Here is a 25,147-nt window from a genome sequence, read left to right on the forward strand (position 1 = left end):
AAATCATTGCCCTTAGGGTGTCCCAAAATGTTGGGACTTTTTTTTATTATAGCATTTTACCCTGTTTCTAAGTTAGTCCAGGAAGGTCTTCCAATTTACTTGTTTGCTTGAATATTTATCTATTTTGTTATGAGTGCACACAGAACTTTGGTGACCCTTGATCTTTTAATTTCCTGGTTTCACTGTTTGTATAGTGGTTTTGTTTTAATGCAATCTAATGGAAGCAAATAATACCAAAGATTTATTGGCTCATTATAACAAATGACTGGATACTTAAATATTTATTTGAAGTTTTCTGGCTTGTAACACTGCTTTTGTTTTGATTTCAGAATGCTCTCTTTAGTTGTATTAACAGAAATGAAAGTAAGTATACAACGAATAGTTTGTTGTGCTTTTCTTTTGTATCATTCATTTTTTGTCTAAACTATAAGAGATTCTGTGGGTGAGCATATACACAAACACATGGATTTCAGATCCATATAAGGAAAAACCATATGGGTAAATTGCCTTACTCAAGTAATAAAGGAATCGGGCTGTTAGTATAGTTAATATCAGTTCTTAATTTGTGTATCTCTATTAGTCTTTTCTGTCATCTTTTTCTTCTGCTTGTTCATTTGATGCATGCTAAGTAGCAAAATTAAATGCGTAGTTGAAATTTTGAAGAACCCTGCAAGTGTTTTGTTGCCTGATATATGTTTATATAAAATGAAAGCAGTGTCTCAGAATTAATTCTAGTAGAAGTTGTTCTCAAGAAGTACTATATGTATTGAACAACACAGCAAAAATGGGTGAATCACAATACCGTCTGTCTGGGTTTTTTGAATGATACTATTCTTGTTTGTTTGTTTATTAGTAGTATTTCTGTAATAATTCAATTATTGGACACGTCTGGTTACCTAAAGTAAGAACAAAACAGCTGAAAATGAGATTCAGCTGGCTTGCTCATGTCTTGAACTTGAGTTCAAGGTGGCTTTAGTACTGACTTTTTTCTCCTGCCAGACAAACAAATGTAGTTTGGCTAGTTACAGATATTTCCAGTCATCTCTAGACAGAGATATTTCAATAGCACGTAGAATTTCCTTTTTTTTTTTTTCCTTGAACATCCTTGTGTGTTGTACAGACATGCTCATCTCGTCATTTCTCTGCACAGGAACCCATAGATTTTCTGTTGTTTGTTTGTTTGTTTGCTTCCCCAGTGGGGTCAGTCTGTTGCAGCTACGCGGGTCACCACACCAACTGTCGGGAATATTGCCAAGCAATTTTTCGGACAGACTCCTCTCCTGGTCCTTCACAAATTAAAGCAGTTGAAAATTACTGTGCATCTATTAGCCCTCAGCTTATACACTGCGTGAATAACTACACACAGTCATATCCAATGAGAAACCCTACAGACAGTAAGTACAAATAAATCCTTCTTTACTGAAAGTTATAGAAGATACTAAAAACATACTTCATATACATTTTATATAAAATCTGTTATTGTAGAAGGCTGTTGTATAAATTGTACTACTGTAATTGTATGAATTTATATAATGATAACTTTTGGGTTTAGGTGCTTTATTGATTTTTACTTACTCTTTATTTTTATATATTGGTTTTGTAGTTTTTTTCCAGAGTTGTTTCTGTATGTGTTTAGGAGAATGTTATTTGAGGCTATTCAGAGGAGAAGAATCCACCTTACAGCACTTCTGTTTCTCAGGGCTGTTATGTTCAACATCTTCAATGTTGTTTTGTGCTTGACCATTAACTATTTTGTTAACAGGTTTGTATTGCTGTGATAGAGCAGAAGACTATGCCTGTCAGGCTGCTTGTAAAAGAATTCTTATGTCAATGAAAACTGAGCTTGAAATTGTTGATGGACTTATAGAAGGCTGTAAAACCATGCCTCTCCCTCAGGACCCACTTTGGCAATGTTTTCTTGAGAGTTCCAGATCTGTTCACCCAGGAGTCACTGTGCACCCCCCACCTTCAACGGGCCTTGATGGAGCTAAGCTCCATTGCTGTTCCAAAGCAAATTCTTCCACATGTAGGTCAGTATCTCTCTAACCTCATTTCTAATTGTGAAAGTACTTAAGAATTTGTCTTATTTCAGGCCTTTGCTTGAATCTTGCTACATACATCAAATAGAAAGTTCTGGAATTCTTAGAAAAAATACAGGTTTAGGTAATCAGTTGGGTAATCTATTCTGTCCCATACTTTGTATCTCAAAACATACTGTTTGATAACAGGAATCAATCTTTTCTCACACTTAGCACTGGCTTACTATAGCAGACACAGTAATTTAATGAAATCTGTACCATACTTGTGGTCATAATAGCCAATATTGCAGCCTCTGGTTAAGAGGTCTTAACAAGATGCTAAAGAGAGACAAGAGGACAATGAACTGCACAAACTCTCAAGTGCCTGGTTGCTTCATGTTAAAACCTTAGCAGTATTCCTTATAAGATGCTCTTCTGGTTTTTGTCAGTGAAAAATAACTTAGGTTATTTAGTAATTAAATAAGGGAACTAACTATTCTGGCATTTAGAAAAACAAAGGTTTTCAGCAAATTGTTGCATGCTTGCAAATTATTGAGGCATTTTTAGTCTAGGGTGGTTTTCTGTCCACTTTAAAAATAGATGATGATTGCATTTTAAATGCATCAATGTGTATAAATAAGTCACAAACATTTTTGAGCTGTTATTTCCTTTTATATCAAAGTTTCCAGTAACAACAGCTCCTGAATGCAGCCGGATCTTAAATGAGTTTAGTAGTAGAGCCCTGGAGTTACATTATTTCTTAGAACGTGGTAGCACAGGAAGCTGATAAAAGTACCTTTTAGTTCCATGCTTTGACAATGAGTTCTAAAAATGGATCCTTCTCTCAAGTTTTCAATAGGCAAGAAAGTACTGTATCTAATAGTACAGTGTCGTTCCATACCTTGGGATGGGAACAGTTGTAGCTTGTAGGATATTGCTGTGAACAAAGTGAGCTGGGTATTGCTGACACCAAGAAATGTCTCAAGCAAAAGCAGCAAACAGTATCCCTGTTTCAAACATCAGGACAAAAGAAGGAATGCATTTTTGTTTGACAGTCATTTCTGTAGGAGGAGAAAGTGTGATTAGAAGCTGAAGGATGGGATTAGAAGTTGTTCATTGTGATGTCAACTTAGATTTATTACAAGTAAAATTAGCTGGGATAGTTTTCACCTCAAAGCTGTAATTTCAGATTTCCAGCTGTTACATTTTTATTGGCTATTGCAGTTTTATATCCTGAAGTCTTTCAGTCTTATTACCTTAAAGTTTTGCTGACATTCTTAAGCAAAATGGGCTATTTTGGGTACCCTTGCAGACTTTGTGGGCTCTAACACAATCCTCTGCGGTGACTGGAGGTGATTGTGAGCAGCAAAGAAGTGATGGGCTATATCTGAATGCTGTTGTTCTTTTAATTTTGTTTTCTTCATCTCTATATTTGTTTGTTTGTTTGTTTTCAGAGAGCTCTGCACTAAACTTTATAGCACGAGCTGGGGCAATTCACAGAGCTGGCAAGAATTTGATCGCTTTTGTGAGTATAATGCAGTTGAAGTTTCCATGTTGACCTGTTTAGCAGATGTACGAGAACCTTGTCAGCTGGGCTGTAGAAATCTTACTTACTGCACTAATTTTAATAACAGGTAGGAGAGAGACACTGAATATTTTATAAAGGAATTCCTATGCTTTTATTTCAAAAATAAAATGAAATGTTTTTCAGACTTATTTTGAGACTGTATGTAGCTTTCTTTCTGCAAATATGGTTTCAGTTAATTTGAAAACAAGTAGTTTTTCTTTAGAATGAACTTTTGGAAATGTATTTAGCAACAGATGTAACAAAACTTATAAGAATAAAAGTTAACCCATGAACTTGTAAAATGTCACAGTGTATTATTATCTCTACATATTCCTCTGTCTTACTGTATAGACAAGTAAGTCATGGTTACTGGAATGCTGTGTATTATAAATAAGGTAAAAGTGTTTGTTAAATTTACATGTTACTAATTTTCAGAATCCCGTTCTTACAGAGATGTTTCTGTGGGTTTGTACTCTATAGGACAAAATTACTTAAAAGTGGTGTCTGAAAGTAATTGCAAGGTTACAGTTGGAGTTTAAAAAAAAATCTAAATTTTGTTAGCTGTTAGAGATCACTGGCTTTTTTTTTTTTTTTTTTTTTTTTTTTTAAATAGTATGTAGTGGTGTGAGTGCTATATGAGTAGTAGTATCCCAAGCCTGGCTAAATATAAATGATAAATCAACTTGCATTAGTGATTCACCAAGAAACATTTACATATATATTTGGGCTATCTAAGATATTTGCTCTTAAGTCAACTTCAGGTAAGAAATATTTTAAGTGGCATTTGATCTTAAGAGATAGAGGTGAGAAGGGAGTTTTAGCCTTGAGTCTTAAAGAGCTTGTCTTCCTTAAAAACAGATTTCAGATTGATTCCAATCTTGCTTAACTGTGGGAGGGATTAATTTCTTGTATACCACAAGAATCAAGCCATATGAAGGATGTAGAATTCTTACAGAATTAGGAAATGGGAAAATGTGTGGTACTTTCTTTTTCTTTTATACATGCTATATCTTACCTTCTTCTTTTAAGACCAACAGAACTTTTTAGAAGCTGCAATACTCAGTCAGACCAGGGAGCCATGAATGACATGAAGCTATGGGAAAAAGGGAGTATTAAGATGCCATTCATAAATATTCCTGTGCTTGATATTAAAAAATGCCAACCAGAAATGTGGAAGGCAATTGCCTGCTCCCTGCAGATTAAACCTTGTCACAGCAAATCTAGAGGAAGTATTATCTGCAAGTAAGTACTTGGGGAAAACAAAAAGCAATTTAGAGGTCTTACTAAGGATTTTAATGAAAATTAAAAGCTTTAGGACTGTTTGCTCTGTTAGGAAAACATGGCAAGGCAAACATGGAAGGAACATGAAATTGCATGGTTGCCATTGCTTGAGTCTCCATCACTGTAAATGAAGATATTTGCATGTTAATGAGATGGATGTATATGCTTGCATTGTAAAGTGTGATAAAAAAGGTTTATTGAAGGGGTTTTTTTGGCTCTCTGTGGTGTCTTAAACCTTTCCTCTTTTTGGTTTTGGTATCAACTGATGGCTTTCAGCTGACAGGTCTGAAAAAAATTAAGGTTTATTTTTTTAAAATAAATTTTGAAATTGGGGATTGGATAGAAAAAAGAACAGTTAGTGGTGCAGGTAGTGAGGTAGAGCTCAACCCATATTAGACATCAGTAAATCAAGGAAATGCTTGGTCTTGGAAGATGCATGCATATGATGCCACAGAAAATGAAGATCACCAAGCCCAAAGTCAAAGAGGAGTAGTGTCAGCAGTAGTTTCTGTCTTTGTGTCCCAAATTTATTCCTCCCTCCTATGTAAAATATAGCATATCTGTGTGTATATATATATATAAAAACACTCTGCTATGAGGCAGATCGGGAGAGTTGTGGATTCAGGGAAGGGAATAACATAGAGAGAAATCCTTTTTCATACAAGACCTTTTTTCTTCAAGTTGTCTTCATGAAGTTGTGTCTCTTTATTTATCTGTAGATCAGATTGTGTGGAAATACTGAAGAAGTGTGGAGATCATAATAAATTCCCTGAAGGCCACTCAGCTGAGAGTATTTGTGAGCTCTTGTCTCCAACAGATGACCTGGAGAACTGTATACCTTTGGATACTTACCTGAGTAAGTACTAACATACCTTTGCAATAAAATTAGAAACCAGGAGACTTTGAATGCTTGTCATTACTTTAAATACTCTTCTTTTTTTTTTTTTTTTTAAGAAGGTTGTATTGAATTTGTGACATTTTATTTAGTGTATTAGAAAAAATGGGAATTTTCAAGTTGCCATAGTTCATTGCTTCTATTCCTTCTTGTATTGGGCACATGTGGCAAGAAAATTATTGGGCAGACAAGATAGAGGAAATATATTTTGCATGTGAAGGATCATCTGGCTCATTATTTCCAGGACTGAGGATTAAACTAATGAAATACGTTAACTACCTGGTCATATCAACCTTCTACATCTATAATTAAAGTAAAAAAATTTCACAGAATTGTCAAAAACATGATTTACTGGACATAAGAAATGCCATGCTTTGCTGAAGAAAATTAAACCTCATTAAAATCAGTATAGATGACATATATTCCGTTTTCAGGCCCAAGTTCTTTAGGCAACATTGTAGAAGATGTTACACATCCATGTAATCCAAATCCATGTGCAGCTAATCAGCTATGTGAAGTAAACAGAAAAGGATGTCAGTCTGGAGAGCTGTGTCTTCCATATTTGTGTGTGCCAGGTAAGGTTTTTTGGGCTTCTCTGTACTGGACTTTGCTGATCAATATATGTCATTGAAATGTTGTTGAAGGTTTTAAAGTGGATTTCTGTGCCACAGTTTAACCCAGCTGGCACCTGAGTACCACACAGCCCTCGCTCACTTTCCCCTCTGGCCTGGGGTCAGGAGCAGTTTAGTCACTGAAATAAAGTTAACAATAATAGTTGTGATGGCACTGATGATGAAAAGGGAGATAACAAAAAGAGAGGAATACAACCAAGGGGAACCAAGAGATGCACAGTGCCACAGCTCCCCTCCCACTGACCCAATGGCCAGCCCTTCCCACCCAACACGTCTGGACATGCAGCCAACGGCACTTCTGCTTCTGCTCCCTTCAGTGACATTTTTAATGTGGTTGCACGTCACCAGAAAGGCATTCATGGTCATTTGGGAGCTGCTCTTTTAGAACACTGCTGTTGTCTAACCTCTGCACCGTGTGTAAACGTGAGCTGACTGGGGAGAGAGCCTCATGCAGAACAAGAACTAATTTTGAAATGGCAGGGTTGTGTGGTGTTAATAACAAGGATCAAACCTACCAAAAGAGGTGTGAGGCTTTGCAATGTCCAGCTTCTACAACCCCTTCATTGTTCTGCCCTGGGCACTGGTAGTTTTTCCCTTTCCTTTAAAGCAGAAGCTGTCATTCAGTGACTTGAGGGGTCAGCTGCGGTTCTTGAAGCAGAGCAGAAAGTGTGCATTTGGTGACCACTTGAGCATGTGTGTGACTGAGCAAGTGAGAGCAACACTGATTTTTACACTGAATTGCATGGATCAGCCTCCTTTCTAGAGGAGGTGATAGAGAACATTGCCATAGCTGTCTCACATCAGTTCCCTGAGCCTCTTTTCTTCCAGCAGTTCTGTGGCTGATCAGCCATTTCCCCAGTGGTTCCTAATCAAAAGGAGGAAAGCTGGGTTTTGCTTCACTCATACATCTGCTCTACTTTTGCTCTTTTAAAAGTGAGGATAGGCTTCAGCTCATTCTTTGTGTGAGCCTAGGGACATTGTTTTGGTTATGCTTCTATGACCCTTACAAAATATTTTTGTTTTCCTGGAAAGCTGAGCCTTATTACTATAGAGGTTGTATTGCCTTCACTTGCACAAAAATCATTCAAAGTCATCTGAAAACAAGCTCACACAGAGCTTTTGAAGAGATAATCTGCTTCCTCTGAAGGTCGGAAAGTTACTTTCATGTTTTAATTCAGTCTCTTTATTGGGTGAAAGTTTCAGGGGGTTTGTTGCAGTTCACCCCTTGTAGGGTTAGTTCAATCTGTTATTTATTTTATTATTTTTCCTTGCAATTTTAAAAACAATTTTCTTTTCTTTTCCATTCTTTCTTTTTTAAATCCACTTTTCCTGCTTTTTCTCCCTTTCTTCCCTCTTCACATCTACTTGTAAGAATCCTTCAGTGTTCATTTAGGAGGTACAAGTAGGGAAGAAAGGCACAATAAAATATGTGAGAGAGGGGAATGACTGGGCTTTGCTTGTGAGACCCTTTAATTCAAATCCTGTATTGGAGAGAGTGAAGCATGTGTAGTATTTGTCATATAACATGTTTCATACTACTGCAGAGCTGAAAAATCAAATTATTTGAGAATTACTGGAATTTCAAGTCTATTTCTCAAAAGTAACATCTTTACAGGTACTTCAGAACTTTGTCTCGATCAAGTATCTTCTATTTTTACTACTTGTTGCCTCTGTGAAATGAATGAATTTGTTTTAAGGGCAAGAGTAAGGCTGCTCAAGAACACCTTATGTTTTTTGCAAGTCAGAGTAGTAATTCATTTCAGTAGTGAACACATGGGCGAGTGCCACTACTTACAAGCTAAAATTTTTCCTTGTATGCAGGCTGCAAACTGGGAGAAGCCTCCGATTTTATTGTCCGTCAAGGCACACTTATCCAAGTTCCATCCTCAGCTGGTGATGTTGGGTGTTACAAGATTTGTACTTGTGGACACAGTGGATTGCTGGAGAACTGTATGGAAATGCATTGTGTTGACCTCCAGAAATCATGCATTGTTGGAGGACAAAGAAAAAGTAAGTGATAGAGCAGTGATGTATCCAGCACGTGCTCCTTACCTAATGAATTTTGAGCTATGTGAGAAGATACAGAGGGTCTGAACTCAGAGTTTATCAGAAAATACAAAAGCTGATGATTACATCCCTATATTTAATACTGGGTTAAGTCTTACATGTGCTGGGGGGTTCCATTGTTGAAATCGGTACTGAACTGTGTCTGTCTCAATCAATCACAGTCCTGTGTGAAGGGTATTCTCAGTACACCATTTCTTTTTTAGCATGGGGTGGTTTCTTTACTAGCTCCAAATGGTTTGGGGGGGTTGTTTGGGATTTGTTGGGGCATTTTTTTCTTCCTTCCAGTGGCTTGTGGCATCTGGACCCATGAACTCCCAAGGTCTGTGTTTCCACTCCAGTGGTTGGCACAAAGACCTCTTACCCTACTTATTGGTTCATCCAGCTTAAGGTTTGTTAGTACTCATGCACATATTCAGAGTAGGAAACACACACCTTATAAGGTTAAAAATAGGATTGGATAAAAATGTAGGATAGGTTGTGGTGATCAAGTGCAGGGTTCAGTGAGAAAGACAGACTGTCCAGCTGCCTGTCAACACTGAACCATTCCCTTTTTCCCCTCTTCCCTTTGCTTTCCTATACATCTTCCTGCTTGATTCGTCTTAATTCCTCCTTTTCCTTATCTTTGGTCCTTCCACTAAACATCCCCTAGTAAGTTGTGCACAATCTCAACATTAAATAGGAATTACAGTTTAAGATATTCATCAATGGGGCTAACATATGCCTAAAAATAAACATGTAAGCAACATAATGATGATAAAGGTGTATTGAACACTGTGATTCTTTAAAGTCTTCCTCACCATGGCAGCTCTCTGTTTAGAGTTAAATTTGGCATAGGTAATAAGGATTAATTTTTTTCTTTCCTTTTTTTTTCCAAAATTGGTACTATTTGTTCATGGAAGCAGAACACTGAAAACATCTTAACATTAACAATGTATTTGGTGGACAGTTGTAGAAAGTATCTGGAGAAAGTAGATACTTTTAAGATACAGTTGTTAGCAAATACAGGTTTTAAATGGTGACTGTAACTTTTTATGGACCATTCTATCCAAGAAAACTTGCAGTTGTTCAGACTACTGGTGAAAATAATCACAAAAATATCTGACGCTGTATTTGTATTTTATAGTTGCACAGTGTACAGCCCTCACTTGTTCTGATAACCATAACAATATGTGTTGAATACCTACCCGCTGTAGGTATTCAATAAGTGCTGTCCATTTAAAAACAAGCAAACAAACTACCACAACCCCAAAACCAGACAGCTTCCTCTCATTTGCCAGTGACTCATGAAGTGTTTGTGGTGATTAAGCCTCAAGGTTTTATGTAATAAAAGATAAAAATTACTAGGTTCCAAATCTGTTAGACAATGCATTGAAAACAAAGAATTAAAAGTTTATGGTCACCATGTAAACATTTTGCAATAACTGTATTTAATTGGTTTCTACATCAGTTGGACATAAAATCTGGACTGTGTTTTTTAAAACCAATCTCTATAAAGAAAACAACCCTGAATATTTTAAATTATGCTGGGGGTTTTTGTGTTGTGAGTTGACTCCAGCTAATGAAGTGATTACTGATAAGGACAGGTTGCTGTGTGCACTCTTTGACAGTGAAAGACAATAGCCTTGTAAAGTTTTCAGGTGGATCCTAAGTCAGGTACTCTGAAGATCGGGTACCTGAGATCCTGTGTTTGGCATTACCATCTAACCTCTTCTTCCCTGCTGGCAAATTCCTTGGTCCTTTGAGTAGTACTGTGGTGTAGTGAGGTTCTTGTGCTACAGAGGCTTTCTCACCCCCTCTTTTTCTGCCCTCATTTGTCTCTGAGCACATCTTCTGAATTACTCCAGTGCTGAGGGGCTTCCTTGTGCCTATGCAATGTTTTATCAAAAATTCTAATTCTCAATCTCAGTCTCTTGAAGAGAGATTAGAGGGAATTACCTTATCTTGTAAGGCATGATTACTATTATGTCTTCCTCAGGAGATATGTATTTGTTGGTAGTCTTTGATAACCAGTTTTGTTATGCATAGATCAGAGTCTCTCATCAACATGAATTGATTTTATACAAAACATACATCACCGTGAAGGGCAGTCATATGGACAGTTCAAAAAACTGAACTGGAGTTGCTAAATTGAAGAAGAATCCCCTAAGTTTGCAATTTGATTCTTAGATTCAGGTGTAAAAATGTTACTGACTTACAAAATACGTTCCAATCCAATGAGGGCTGGAATGAAGCATTGGCACTTTTACCTCTTGACAAACACGAGTGTGCTTTGTGTGAGACTATGTCTAGAAGTTTAGCAGTCCTAGGTAAATTTAATTTAGGAGAAGAATGTGTCTTTACAAAACCTTTACCTTTAAGAAAACATGAAACATGCTAGCCAGAATTTATTGTTCTTTAAAAAATAGAACAGAGAACCTAATTTATACAGGCTTTGAAAGGACAAAGTGCTTGCTTCCCAGGTTAACTAATTAATCAAAACCACATGTGAATAGACTTTTCCTTTAAGTGAATAAAGCAAAACTTGAAATCTAAAAAAAAAAAGAAAAAAGATGGAAGTTTCAGTGGGAAAATATATTGAATAAGGGAAATTACAGAAACAGTTAATGAGAATGTAATTTCTGTGTAGTATATATGAATATGTAGTCTTCTGGTGTATTTGCATTAATTGTATGTATTTACTTAATTTATTTTAAGGCCATGGAACGTCCTTTAATATAGATTGCAATGTCTGTTCCTGTTTTGCTGGAAACGTGATTTGTTCTACACGTCAGTGTCTAACTGAGCACAGTTCAGAGGACGAACGTCGGAAGTTTACAGGTAACTTTGCAAACCATGAAAACTGTAAGTTGAGTATTTTTAGAGCAGGAGTTATCAACTAAATTCTTTCTACAGTATTAATGGGAAACACCTGATAATTCGTTATTACTACATTTTTTTAACTATTTCTTTTTCTCATGTACAACCTGCACTGCAGGAAAAGCACATACTTTAAAAAAGAAAATCAGTACTGAAAAATAAAACTGCATGTAGTACGTAAAAATAAGTAGAGAGGGTACACTGGGGATGAGAGATAAGGAGTTCAGGGGAAAAACAGAGAAAGCTGAGTAGAATGAGCAAAGAGGCCGGACACAAACTTCCCTTCCTGCTCCTTGTAAGTGCCTGTGTGCTCCAGCATTGCTAAATGACAGGTGGGAGGAAAGGGCTAAGGGCACTTTGCTGGAAGGCAGAGATGCTCAGTGACCCTTTGTGTATCTTGTGTCATAGAAGGTGAGTGTGCAGCCAGTCCCTGTTCTGTGTGTTGCTCTTGCAGGTTTGCCCTGTAACTGTGTGGACCAGTTTGTCCCAGTCTGTGGCCAGAACGGGCGCACGTATCCCAGCGCGTGCATAGCTCGCTGCGTTGGCCTCCAGGACAACCAGTTTGAATTCGGATCGTGTATTTCCAAGGATCATTGCAACCCAAACCCTTGTAATAAAAATCAAAGGTAAAAGCAGAATACATTTTTAAGCTTTTCTTTGGCTTCATCAACTCATAAAGCAGATTTATGTGTTCTTTGAATGTGTTGTATATTGTAGTAACATTCTATTTTGGGGCTATTCCAATAAAAATAACTGTTTGAAGTAGCTGCTTTTTATTTATCATAGTTAGTAATATTGGACTGTAATTACTGCCAGTTTTTGGTTCCATTTTTGTAGTGCTGTGTCAATTAAATTCATTATGCAGATCTCAGTTCAGCCATAAAAGAGACTTGATGTACACTTTCAAAAGTGGGAGAAGCAGATTTTGTCGAAATGGCAATAACTGTCATTTTACTACTTTGTTTCACACCTTCTTTTAGCAGTTTACAAAGAAGACCCACATCAGAATTCAAGACTTGGAGTCAGTCTTGCTTTTTCAGTCAATAATCTGTGCTTTTTGTCTCTAAAATAGGAAAATACCAATCACCAGTTTTTTTCTTAGACTGAAATCTTGTGAAAACTATGTCTGTACAATCTCTGGATTTTCAATATCAAGAAAAGCAAAATCTGCTTAGACAAATACATTAAAACAAAAATATGCTTTGTACTAGTGTCAGGCAAAAAGAAAATCTGACCTTTCTTACAGAGATCAAAGTCTGTGGCTCACAATATTGGTCTCTGTCTTCAATTTTCTCAGTGTTGTGCAATACTGCAGTCTCCTTTGAATTACTGCATTTTTCTGTTTTGAAAGAAAGCCATCAAAATAAGTTGTGTAATATTGCATTTTCATGAAAGCTGATTGTAGCGGTTTTAGGGTTTTTTCCTTTTTCTGTACTTAAAATGCCATGATGCAGAAAAATACTGAGAAAACACTGTAGTTTTGTAGCTGTAACAGCCATTATGGCATTCAAAACTGGAATTTCAAGGCTGCATTGTGGATAAGTATTTTTTACTTTTTGTTTGAAATTTGGAGAGTACAGAGAGGCTTTCCTGTTTTTCAAAATACCATTATGTTCAGAACCTCAACTTGTAGTTTCATTAAAGGACTGTACACAATACATTTTTCTGGGTCAGTTTGATAATATAGCTCAAATTGAACATGCTCATCTGAAAATGCCCCTGATGCACTTGGAATCTATTTAGGATCTTACATTCCGCTTGTGAAGGGTTTAAATCTCAGAATTTCTGAGCCTGCCCTAGTATTAAAGGCATATCTGTAATGCATGGGAGCGCAGCTCTCAGAGAGAATAAGGACATATTGTGCATAATCCAGTGGTAGCAGCACTGCTGTCATTTATAGGAGGAGGGGGTTGTCCAAAAAGGCCATGAGACCTTTCATCAGGCTGTTCATCAGACTGCATAGGCTGGCATTTCTCTAGCAGAGGGAGGCCTTGCAGGGCCACTGCCAGATGTTTTGCAGATAAGGTCATGGAAGGTACATGTTTAACACAAAGGGGAAAGAATTTCTATCTGTACTTGTCTGTGAAGGCTGCGAAGGAATCGATGCCAAGGAAGTGTGTATGTGAGATTTTTCTGTTTGTTTGCAGTCATCCCCTAGATGGGATGTTGTCCAATATTTTGAACCTACAAAGCTAGAATCCAATTAGATATTTGTAATTGAAACCATATAATCTTGTCAGTCTTGTTTTCACCCCTTTCTCAAAGAAGGGAGAGACTAGACCTCTGCAATAGAATCTTTTCCTCTTGCTCACTGTTTCCTATTTTCTCTAGCCTAGCTGTTCTTAAATATTCATTTACAAAATGAAGTGTGGGAGTAGGTAAGAAGTTTATCCAAGCCTTTCTCAATAATCCCTTGAAAAATACTTGATAAAAGATAAATGTTAGCGGTAACTGTAGTTGTGTTCACACACATCAAGTAAATGTGGTGTGAAACTGTTCCAGGTTTGTGATGAGACCTGAACTGGGCCTATTCAGTGTTTAATCACTTGTATTTCCTGCAGCTCTGCTGAACCACAGTTAGCTCTAAAGCACTGGAGAAAATTTCACTGTAAATATTTTCCCTGAGTATTTTGAGACTTAAATAAATCCTATGACATGACATGAAATTATTATTACTTTCTGCAGGTGCATACCAAGGAAACAAGTTTGCTTGACCAGTTTTGAGAAGTTCGAATGTAGCCAGCATGAATGTGTGCCAAGGCAGTTAAATTGTGACCAGACACGGGATCCTGTTTGTGACACAGACAATGTGGAATACACTAACTTGTGTACTTTGTACCAAAAAGGAAAAAGTTTAGCATACCGAGGACCATGCCAGGTAGGAAGTGGTTCTAGCAATGAATGTCAAATCTTCTTTGTTCCTTGGTGATCAACTTAACAATTTTTATTTTTCTTCTTTTCAATATTGTTCGTTTGCTTAGGTCTTTTTGAAGTATTCTGTTTGAGGTTTATAGCTTATAAAATGTTCTAATAGAAAGTAGTCATTTAAAATTTTAATTTTAACTAGTATAAAAAATACTCTCACAATCTTCAGAATTTTGTTAAGTGTTTCTCTCTTTAGTTAACAGTTGTCTCAAAACCAATCAAAAGCTCTACTTATGCTTTCTTGGGGGTCATACTCTTGATATTTATCTCTTCCTATATATGCTATTAAAGCTTGCACTAAGGTGTGTTTGCAGTAATTAGTGCAGTTCCTTGGTTACTTAAATGCTAATTCTTACCAATTTTAACGTGCCTCAGTATAAAATAATGCCCAGTCATAGAAAGTCTTTAGCTTTTTGTGTGATTGTGCCCCAGGTTTACCAAGTTCATTGCTCAGGATCTATTTGTAGATTAGGCAGTCTAGAATACTTGCCTAGTGAGTCTGCATTGGATTAGTCTTCATATTAATCCTTGAGAAGGATTAGGATTAGGTTTAGTTTTTCCATCCCACCGCTCTCTACGGTGGTGTTAGACAAGCTGCTTCTGTCACCTTACAATAAGACATACACAAATGTAAGTAATACAGGTAAATAAGTAATATATAAAAATATATAATAATGTGTTAGATATACATGTGCATGCACACTAAATTTTAAGCACACAAAACCACACTAAAATGAATTAATAATTTACTAATGAGTTGTTAACAAATTAATTTTATTAATAGAATATTTTAAGGTATAGTGAAATTACAATGATTTTCATTGATTTAATAAGTTGATTTAAATATGGTCCTTTTATTTAAGCATTAGCACAGAACAAAAGTTGTTGGTTTCTGAAACATGTTTTATTGTACATTTCTCAGACTCTGTCACCTTTTTGAAGTACTTACCCTTTTCATTTATGGCCTGTTCATAAACTGGCAGGTTATTTCCTCTGGATTTCCTCCTTTTTCAAACATATTAGCAGTGAATTCCCATTAACTTTGGTTTTCCTCATGTTGAAACTGCTCTGAAGTTCCTGCAGCACAGCTGAATTGATGTTGCAAGCCTTGTGTGTGTTTCAGCCATTCTGCAGGTCGGTGGAGCCTGTGTGTGGGCACAACGGGGAGACCTACGGCAGCGTCTGTGCCGCCTACTCCGACCGCGTGGCCGTGGACTACCACGGGCCCTGCCAGGCCGTGGGCGTGCTCTCCAACTATGGCTTCCACTCCGAGTGCGCCTTCGTCAAGTGTCCCCAGCTCTCTGCCATGGGCTGCAAACCCGTCATTGCGCCAGGTGGGGAAGCTCACTGCAGAGAGGGGAGAGTCTCCAGGCTCTGAGTATAAATAGGGCGATACTTGGAACAAAACCTAGGCTTTAAAATGTTACAGTAAGAGAAAGCATGAATAGTGACTCTACTTAGGGCTAGAACAAGCCACTGTCAGGACTCAGATGAGTAAACCTGAATGGGAAAGGCCTTGGCTTTAGGAGTCATGCTCCTTCAGTCTTTAGAGACTGGCAACTGGGATGGGTTTGGGAGAAACGGATGAGGTCTGTGGTGTCCAGGGTAGGATGCCTCTAGGAATCTGGTGAGTAATTTTTCGGAAGCAGCAGCACAGATACCACAGTGGAATGCTGAGCTGTCATCAACACAGGGTTCCCAGAAGGGTGGTATTTAATTAGAAGACAGAGTAAAATACCAGATGTATTCACAGCACTGTGGAAGACAGCAAGAGTAGTTTTGCAGTGTGCTGGTTTGAACCAGTTTTTTATTGTTTTCACAAGTGCTTCCTTTATGAAACAATAACTAATCACAGGTAATACACAGAGCAAGGAAAGCTCTGTTCTTAAAGAGTTTTATTCATTTTTCTCATTTCTCACCCCCTTTGAAAAAGGGTCTTCATGCTTTGTAATAACATTTAGTACTGTAAAAGTCACACTGTGAATGTGAATTACATGTAAGTTGGAGAGTGAATTTAATACACAGGCATGGATAGAAAGTTGAAATATTATCTCTTTGGTTTCTGACATGGTGAGGAAAACAGTAGGAGAAATACGACATCTGTCAGACAAGCAGTTTTTCTGCCTTGTTATCTAAAGATTCTAAGCGCCAACATGGTGTAACTGCACAAATTAATGCTTGCAATGTGCATAATGCTTCTGTCATGTCCTGGCTATATCAGCTCTTGAAATCCATCATTTCTGTAGTTGATATGCATGCATTCATACAAAATCTTGGCTTGTGGTACACACAGTGCCTCCAGTTTTTAAGCTTAAGTAATGAAGGAAGGGTCTTAAAAGGAAAGAAAATTCATCTTGTTGCTTCATGCTAATCGTAGTGTATCTGTGTTGAAAGGTGACTGATTTTGCATTATAAATGTTTTCAATATTAAAAAAAATGTGTGATTCTGCTGTCAAATTGAAACATTTGTTTTGCTTTGGTAGTTTTGCTATTTTCATTCTCAGTTAATATTCAAATTTTGACTCCTGCTTACTTAAAAGACTACTTGTTTTTATTACTGAGATTTTTTTAATTCACATAGGAGCCTGCTGTCCACTATGTGCTGGAATGCTGAGAATCTTATATGACAAAGACAAGCTGGATAATTTTGCAAGGGTAAACAGTTTAATCATGCCTAATGTTAAATGGTATATGAAAAGTCAAGTTACTGTGCACTTTCTCCTGGAAGGTTAACATGTTATAAAAGCCATTATTTTTTAGTAGTTATTTGTGATTGTTGGAGTTTTTTTTATACTGCTTATACTTTCCTTTATTTCTTTATCTGAGACATAACTTGAATTACAATGCAAAGCAAAACAGAATTAGAGTTGGCACAAACAAGCAGACTCTGGTTTGTAGTTTATATGACTTGTAACAGTGCAGACAAGTTATATGGAAACAGCATCTATGATTCCACTGCTCACCTCTCAGAATTTGTGTTTATAGGTGCTGTGTGCATGTGCTGACCAATTTTGCTGAGTTAACAGTGTCTGTTAGGTCCTGACTGCATCCTGGAATGTTGTCCAGTTGTCATCTCTAATGGTACCAGGGACACAGTGGCTACTGCAGCTTCTCAGTTCATACATGTGACTGTGAAGAAGAATTTTTCATTTGTTAGAAGACTTTCTAGTTAAAGAAATCTATTGGTCTTATTGAAGTAGTTGGTGATAACTGCTCTCCTCTCACCTACTAAGCACCCTAATACCTGGGTTGTAATGTCTGCCTTTTTTAGGTCAGACAGCTGGTTCATGTGAGAAAAAACTACTTCAAATACTAGAGTTCTATAAATCTAGGGCTACTCTGCCCCTTGTGTCCCAGCATGGGAGCACATAACCATTTACATTATTTTGAGGTACGTAATACATAGACACACTAACCACAAAGGTGGAGGACAACACATAGCAAAACCATGGTTAATACAAGAAGTAAATATTTTTTTCTTTCTTTCTTTTCTTTTCTCTTTTCTTTTCTTTTCTTTTCTTTTCTTTTCTTTTCTTTTCTTTTCTTTTCTTTTCTTTTCTTTTCTTTTCTTTTTTCTTTTCTTTTCTTTTCTTTTCTTTTCTTTTTTCTTTTCTTTTTTCTTTTCTTTTCTTTTCTTTTCTTTTCTTTTCTTTTCTTTTTTCTTTTCTTTTCTCTTTTCTTTTCTTTTCTTTTCTTTTCTTTTCTTTTCTTTTCTTTTCTTTTCTTTTCTTTTCTTTTCTTTTCTTTTCTTTTTTCTTTTCTTTTCTCTTTTCTTTTCTTTTCTTTTCTTTTCTTTTCTTTTCTTTTCTTTTCTTTTCTTTTCTTTTCTTTTCTTTTCTTTTCTTTTCTTTTCTTTTCTTTTCTTTTCTTTTCTTTTCTTTCATTTTTTTTTTATATTTTTGGAGAGGTTGGTTTTCACGTTTTTTTAGAATCGACAATTTTTTAGAATGATGCTTTGAAAGCATTGAATCCCTTAGGTCTTTTGCTAGCATTTAGAGTAGAGTTTTGAACTGAGTAGTGTAGTGGCTGGAACACATTTTCTGGCATGACATCATGTTACTAAAACTGAGGAGGAGAATCTTCCATAATATCACATCATCCACAGAGTTCTTTATTTTCTTCCAGGTAACAAATAAAAAGCCAATAACAGTACTTGACATACTTGAAAAAATCCGCCTGCATGTGTCAGTGCCACAGTGTGATGTGTTTGGATACTTAAGCATAGAATCCGAAATTGTGATTCTCATCATTCCTGTGGATCAGAACCCCAAACCACTGCAGGTAGATGACGTTATTATTTTATTTACCCAGCATGGATTTGCTTCACTTTTTTTACAATGGTGCTTGTTTCTCAGGCAGGTAACACTGTGGGCATTTTGATTGCCCATGCCCTGTTTATGTCCAACGCAGCTCCAACTTCTGTCTCCTTCTCTAGCAGAAATAGCCCAAAATGTCACCAGGACTTAGGAAGGAAAGTCTTGCCAGCCTGGTCAGCCCTCACTCCATCTGCAGCAGGTGCTGTCAGATTCCTGGGGGGAGGAGGACTCTGAAATCAGAGGCCACCACTGCTTACCTCATTGGTGGCACCCATTGCTGAGCTGGACACGCCTCAACTTTCAAAGCTTTGGACCTCCAGATATTAAGCTTGTCAAGTTTAAACTTCAGCAGAGGCAGCTTCCGATGCTTTTAAAGAGACTTACTACTAAATTCCTTTCTGGGGTGCAGTAGAAAGTAAAGTGGAAAAAATTAATTTTCTAACAGAAATTCATTATTATCGTCATGTCAGTGGGGGAATGGAAACCTGAGGTTTCTCAGGTTCTATTACTTCCATTCCTTTCTTCCTTTCCCACAAACAAAATCAGTTTTCACTGATTTGCAAGAAAAAGCCCAGTAAGGAGAAAATCTTGATTTTTCCATTGTTGCAGACTTCAAGGAAGTGGGTTGGTCAATCAGGAAGGAAGTCCTCAGTTTTAGAGGCACTTTTTTTTAGTGATAATTCACTGTGGGCTTTTTGGTATCAACATTCAGAACACATTACCCCAGCAATAACTTGTATATAGCTTCCTTCCTTTTCCTTTTCTACTCAGGGCTTCCTCAAGAGTTTTCATAGTACCAAAGTCTATGATGAGACCTCTGATGTGTTTTCCAAGTACTCCCCAAAATTATGTAAATCTTATGTGCTGATGGGAATATTTTTGCACTGGCATTTTACATGGTAAGAAGAGAAATAATAACTTTTTTTCCCCCTCTAGATTGAAGCCTGCAATAAAGAAGCAGAAAAGATCGAGTCCCTGATCAATTCAGACAGCCCAACATTAGCATCACATGTGCCACTGTCAGCTCTAATTGCATCTCAAGTACAAGTTTCATTTAGCATTTCTTCTGCTTCTGCTCAAGTGGTGCCTGCTCTGCACTCCCTGTTCATAAGCTTTCCATTCACCTTGTCATCAGCATTGATATATTACATATAACTGCTTGGGAAATATGCATGAGCATTGTGGCATTTATATTGTGAAGGACATTTGGAGTTGTTGATCACTGAAACAGAAAACAAAAAAATATGCAAGATTTGATGAACTTACATTTTTCAATGAAGAACTAGAAGTATTTGAATAATGTGAAAAGATTATTCTCTTAGTCATAACTAGTCAGATGACTGTTTCAGCACCATTAGACTGTTTCCCATGGATCTTGGAAACATAAATATGCTCTGGAAGGCTCTGACTTATGGATTTATGATTTTGAGGAGAAGTGATTGTATAGGGCCTTTTCAGCAATGAACTAAACAGTGTTTTGAGTTTACTGAAGAATGCTAATTTTATATTATTCAGATGCATATCAGTGGCAACAAAAGCATGCACCTATTTTAAACATCATTTTGGAAGAAACAGATTGCTGCTACTTAATTACCTTACCAAAAATTTAAGAGTTTATTCTCATGTAAATATGTTTTCATATTTTATTATGAAGAAAACTAACTAGCCCTGGGCCTATTTCAGTAGACATCTTTCCTTGGACTAGTGAAGACTGGCAGGACATTGGGCTCACTGCTTGTAAAATGACAATCAAGCTCTATGCTAGTACCTGACTTCAGTGAAGAGATGTGTTCTTTTTATAGTTTTGTACATTTCAGAATCTCATATTGGATGCAAAATTATAAAGAATCTCAGTATCTATATTTAAGTGCCATTTAAAATATTGCAGTATTTGCATGTTATCTAATGAAATTTATACTTTAAATGTTTATACAAACAGTATGTTTTATTACTTATTGTATTTTATGCACCTGACTTTACTCTACATGAAGTATTTTATATCAGTATTATGATAGCCAAGTTTTGAAGTATATACAGAAAAACTTATTTTTGCCAAAACGCTGAACTTTGAAAGAAAGCACTGAAAACCTTTTGAAGATGTATGTTGTAGCATGTTTGTAGCAATTATTTTCTGCTAAATCTTTTAAATGCAAAAGTATTAAAGCTTTTTATTTTAATAAACACTCGTGTCATGTGTCCTTGTGTACAATGCATGTAATTTTATGGAATTCAGCAACACTGCATATATTTTCCTTTTTCTCTCAAAATAAGCACTTAAAACTAACTGCACTTACATCCACATGTGACTCACACAGATAATGTTCCCAAGTAGATGTCAAGGGGATCTCAAGGGTGAAAGTGTTCTTGCCAAATACCTTGAGAAAGACTTGTGTACATAATCATTCAAGTCTTGAAACAAAAAACTTGAGTATGTTGATAATCCATCTGTTTCTGAAATTTTTTATGTGGATTCTTTAGACTTGGACACAGAAATAGAACAAATGCATTTTTGAAAAGCTTTTTGAACTGAAATGGCTCAGATGATATCCCCAGAAACTTCAAACAATTCAGATTGTTTATTTTTTTCCAAGTCATTAGGAAATATCTCTTCAATGTGTAGCCTGTTAGCTTGCTTAGCATTTAGCTGAAGCAAATCTGATGGCTACTAAAAAGAAAGCAATTATAAATGTCTTAAGAAGATACATACACACACACACACAGATGTGTGTGTATGTATGTGTATATATCTGCACCACACTGGAAAACTTAGTAAAGAGCTTTAAAAACATACCCTCTGTGGAATGGAATATACAGTGAATTTACTTTTATATGTTTGTGAAAATTTTCAATGATGAGAAATTTTAACAAAGAAGTTGCCTGAATTTGTACGCTCAATCTGGGAGAAGCAGAATTTAAGCCCAGAGATTCTGTGATTCTGTAATTCATATGTCAGTGTCCATTGCTTGCTAGAAAAGAGTGAAGCTTTTAAGAGGTTATGTTAAATACGTACAGAACCAATGAGATTTCGCAGAATCCTAAATTCTGAAGCCAGAGTCCAGCATTCAGAGTGTACAGGGTTTATGTTCTTTTTTTCTGGATGAACAAAAGCACTTTAGGATTTTCTAGGTTTTCTCAGGACCTTGGGCTACCTCAAAGGAATGAAGAAACTATTTACTTGTGGGTTTTGAATTCACTTGAACTAGGATCAAAAATAGAAGAAACCAAGCCCAGTCTTAATTGCAACTTAGGAAATTTGAACATGAGGGGGACAAATCTGATACAGGTTTCAGAGGAGTTTTCCATAAAAGTGCTAATGATCTGTCACCATCTGTGTGGAAGTCTGGGTTCACTTAGAAGGAATGGAGACAGCACAAGGGCACTTCAAAGCAGCACAAGCCTGTTTGTTGCTTTTATAAGAGGACCCAGATGAAACATGTACAAAACATTATTTGCTTCTCTGCTGAAAACCGGAGTTAATGGCAATAACTGGCTCCAGAGAGATGCCTCCATCCTCTTTCAGTTTGCTTAGCTTGGCACTTCCCAGCAGGGTGGCATGGAAGCGGAGATGCCAGAGGTGCCACTTTGTACACCCCCAGGAGAGGATCAGCCACAGGGGGCAAATACCAGAGCAAGTAAAAGCAAGAGATTTCTGGCTGAGTTCTGAGTCCAGCAGGAGCTGGCACCTCTGAATTTCAGAGGTGAGGAACAGTCACTTCTGTGAGTGGGGATGAAGTCACACCTGGAACTGCACTTCCTGACCCTGCTCTGCTGTTGGGGTGCTTTACCCACTGTCATCACTTGGAGATTTGTATGTATGTCTCTCGATTCAAAGGTTAAATGTTATTTATACATCTCTACTGAGTTTATGACATTTTTCCAGCTCTTCCTTTTACACATAACAAAGAATGTTTCAAAACTTTTCCCCACCATCTCTATTCCTAGGAAGCCCTGGGAGCATTTACATGAGCAAATACAAATACATGAATGCTCTGCTAGACTGTGGCGTGTTTCATATCTGAAGTCTGAACTGTAAGGTGACCCTATAGTCAACTGAATCCCAAAAAGTAACATTGAGGGGAAAAAAGATTTCTCTGCCAGGCTTATGCAAGACCTGATTGCAACTTCCTGCAAATTCTCTGAACTGGTGCTTTTATACAGTGAGACAGTGGCTCCAGCTGCTCCATGAGGAGCAGTAATGAAGGTGACAACTGCAGATAACTGTCACCTCCTAAGAGTGGCTGCCACCTACCACTGCTAAGGCATTCTGCCTCCCATGTACATGTTTAGGCACTGCTTGTTTTGTGCTCTCTCCCAGCCCTCTCTGCGCTGCAAACTTTTGCAGAGCTTGTTGCATAAGCCAAAGAGACTCTTAGCCCATAAACAAACAAAAACTCTCTGAGAAAAATGTTTCCAAGCCCTAGCAGGTTTGTTTGTCTCAAGTTATCACAACTACAGTCAAAAGGATATGCTTCTAGCATTAAGCAGTACATCAGCTTTTGCTAATTAATACCATGAAGCTGAAGGTTTCAGTTATATTTTAAGCTCTAATTCCATACAAATTCAATGCTACCAACACTTGCATTATGGGAGGCCAATTGCGTATACCCAATATAGAAAGCAAAGGTGCTTACTTTGAAAACTGGGGAAACAACAATTGCCCAAAACCTTTCTTAATTTTAATGGACTTTGGACATGCACTGCTTAATGGAAAAAAGTGTTAACATTTCATCTCAATATAAGAAAGACATTTTTTGCAGTGATAACAACAGATCCCTGGATACAACTGGACATGGTGCTAAATGAAGCACCAAAAGGTTGGACCAGATGATCTTCTGAGGCAACAGTGAAATGTCTATGTAAAAGCTCTTGTAAAAGGATTTTTTTGCCTTTCAGTTCCTAGGACATAAAGGAGAATAAAAAGGACAGACTTGCCTGAAGATGCAATAACTCATGAAATGTGCAGTAACCCTGCCATTACTTGCATAAAGAAAGTCTAATGAAAAATTTAAGGTTAACAACCTATCATATATATGAGAAAAATTCTGATTATAGGTGTGTGTATATATATTTATGTATGTATGCGTATATATAAAACTTATCTGTGAACTTATAAACGACTTTCAAACTTGTATTAACAGACACCTGTTAATTAGTACTTTCTTAAACCAGAATATATCTATTCCTCCCCCAGAGCATTCTCTGATTTGCCTTCCTCAAAGTTGGATTCTGCTTCATTTGGCCAGGTCCAGTAAGGAGCGTAATCTGAGCCTGAGCCTAATTCTGACAGTCCTTAATAATTCCATAGGTTCTCGCTGTGAAGAGCCACCCCAGTGTTTTTGCAAATGCTTTCTGTCGTGCTTGGCAAGGTTTCTCAATTTGCTTATTTGTGCTCAGTTCTCAGCATGAGCTGCAATATATACAAAGGTTTTCAATCTGTTTTATCCAGTTCTGACTCTCCTTCTAAGCCAGCATTCCTCTACATCACCAGAACAGAAGTTCTCGCCAGTGCTGATGTGGCAGATTTCAAATTGAGGCCTGATCTTCAGCTTGGTCTTCTGCAATTCTGCACTGTTTGCTGACAGTGGAACAAGTGGATGGGTTGCTACTACTGTTTGGTGTATAAATTTACTTTTCAGCCAAGTTTTAAGCTGCCAGCAGCAGGAGCAACATTCAGTAAATATATTCATTTGCACATATATGCATGCATGCACACAGATATACACATATATATGCATATAAATGTATTTATATCACAGTGCCCTGTATCAGGCTCCATATCAGCATCCTCAGGAAGAGCACATTTGCCCATTGTAGAGAATTTAGCAATTTATTTTAGTAAAGAATCCAAATATGAGGGGTTAATACTTTTAAGTTTGAATTTCAAGTACAAATGGCAATCAAAGATGCAGGATCACACTGCCTTATTATGTAATAGATACATGGTGTTGTCTGGCTATAAGCACACAAAAATTTTAAAAAGGTAACTCTGGACGGTTTCATTCTCAAGTGCACTCAGGTGCAGCAGTTCATTTTCCTCTGAGTTAACACCACTTTGGTCCCTCCTGCTCAGGGCAGTAAGAGCAGCTTCTGAGTACCAGTGGAATTGCTGGTATGAGTCAGGAGCAGCCATCCAACCCCCGACCACTGCATCATGTTTGGGGCCTCTGGCATAGCAAAGGAAGTTTAAATATTTGCTGCCATTAATTACAAGCAGCAGCTGAGCTGCTGCCAGCAAGGCTGTGGCTATACTGTCATTAGCACTGGCTGTGGGCACTACCAGCTTCATCCAGATCAGAAGCAGGGACATGTCTTGGCCAGTAAACAAGACAGAACAAGCAGCCCATCTGGCTTTCATGCTGGAAAACAAATGCTGTCATACACACATTCTCTGTGCATGTGTTGAATATGGCAGGTTGTGCATTTTGCTTCTTTGACAGGCTTGAAGTGACAATGTAAACTCTGGATCAGCATCTCATGGCTGCAGTACTTTCTGAAGTATATATTTCCATAGTGCAGGACTTACTGTGTCCCTGCACCACAGCTTTAAGACCTCACTCAAGGCCCAGATGAGCCAAAGGAGATGTGAGAAA

At 37.2% G+C, this 25,147-nt stretch overlaps 1 protein-coding gene across 1 annotated transcript in view; it reads left to right on the top strand.

The window, feature by feature from the left end:
* RECK (reversion inducing cysteine rich protein with kazal motifs) overlaps positions 1-20,738 on the top strand; it is a 46,000-nt gene extending 25,262 nt beyond the window's left edge. Inside the window, exons 7-21 of the mRNA XM_069007939.1 lie at positions 330-363; positions 1,197-1,394; positions 1,763-2,030; positions 3,473-3,652; positions 4,615-4,827; positions 5,586-5,722; positions 6,196-6,336; positions 8,215-8,403; positions 11,155-11,277; positions 11,771-11,942; positions 14,002-14,194; positions 15,365-15,575; positions 16,823-16,896; positions 18,367-18,522; positions 19,494-20,738. Coding sequence (XP_068864040.1) covers positions 330-363; positions 1,197-1,394; positions 1,763-2,030; positions 3,473-3,652; positions 4,615-4,827; positions 5,586-5,722; positions 6,196-6,336; positions 8,215-8,403; positions 11,155-11,277; positions 11,771-11,942; positions 14,002-14,194; positions 15,365-15,575; positions 16,823-16,896; positions 18,367-18,522; positions 19,494-19,712 — 2,508 coding nt within the window. The 3' untranslated portion in view covers positions 19,713-20,738. The remainder of the gene's footprint in view (positions 1-329; positions 364-1,196; positions 1,395-1,762; positions 2,031-3,472; positions 3,653-4,614; positions 4,828-5,585; positions 5,723-6,195; positions 6,337-8,214; positions 8,404-11,154; positions 11,278-11,770; positions 11,943-14,001; positions 14,195-15,364; positions 15,576-16,822; positions 16,897-18,366; positions 18,523-19,493) is intronic.
* Positions 20,739-25,147: the final 4,409 nt, after the last annotated feature.

This window comes from Aphelocoma coerulescens, chromosome 2, assembly GCF_041296385.1.
Source record: "Aphelocoma coerulescens isolate FSJ_1873_10779 chromosome 2, UR_Acoe_1.0, whole genome shotgun sequence".
Lineage (NCBI taxonomy): Eukaryota > Metazoa > Chordata > Aves > Passeriformes > Corvidae > Aphelocoma > Aphelocoma coerulescens.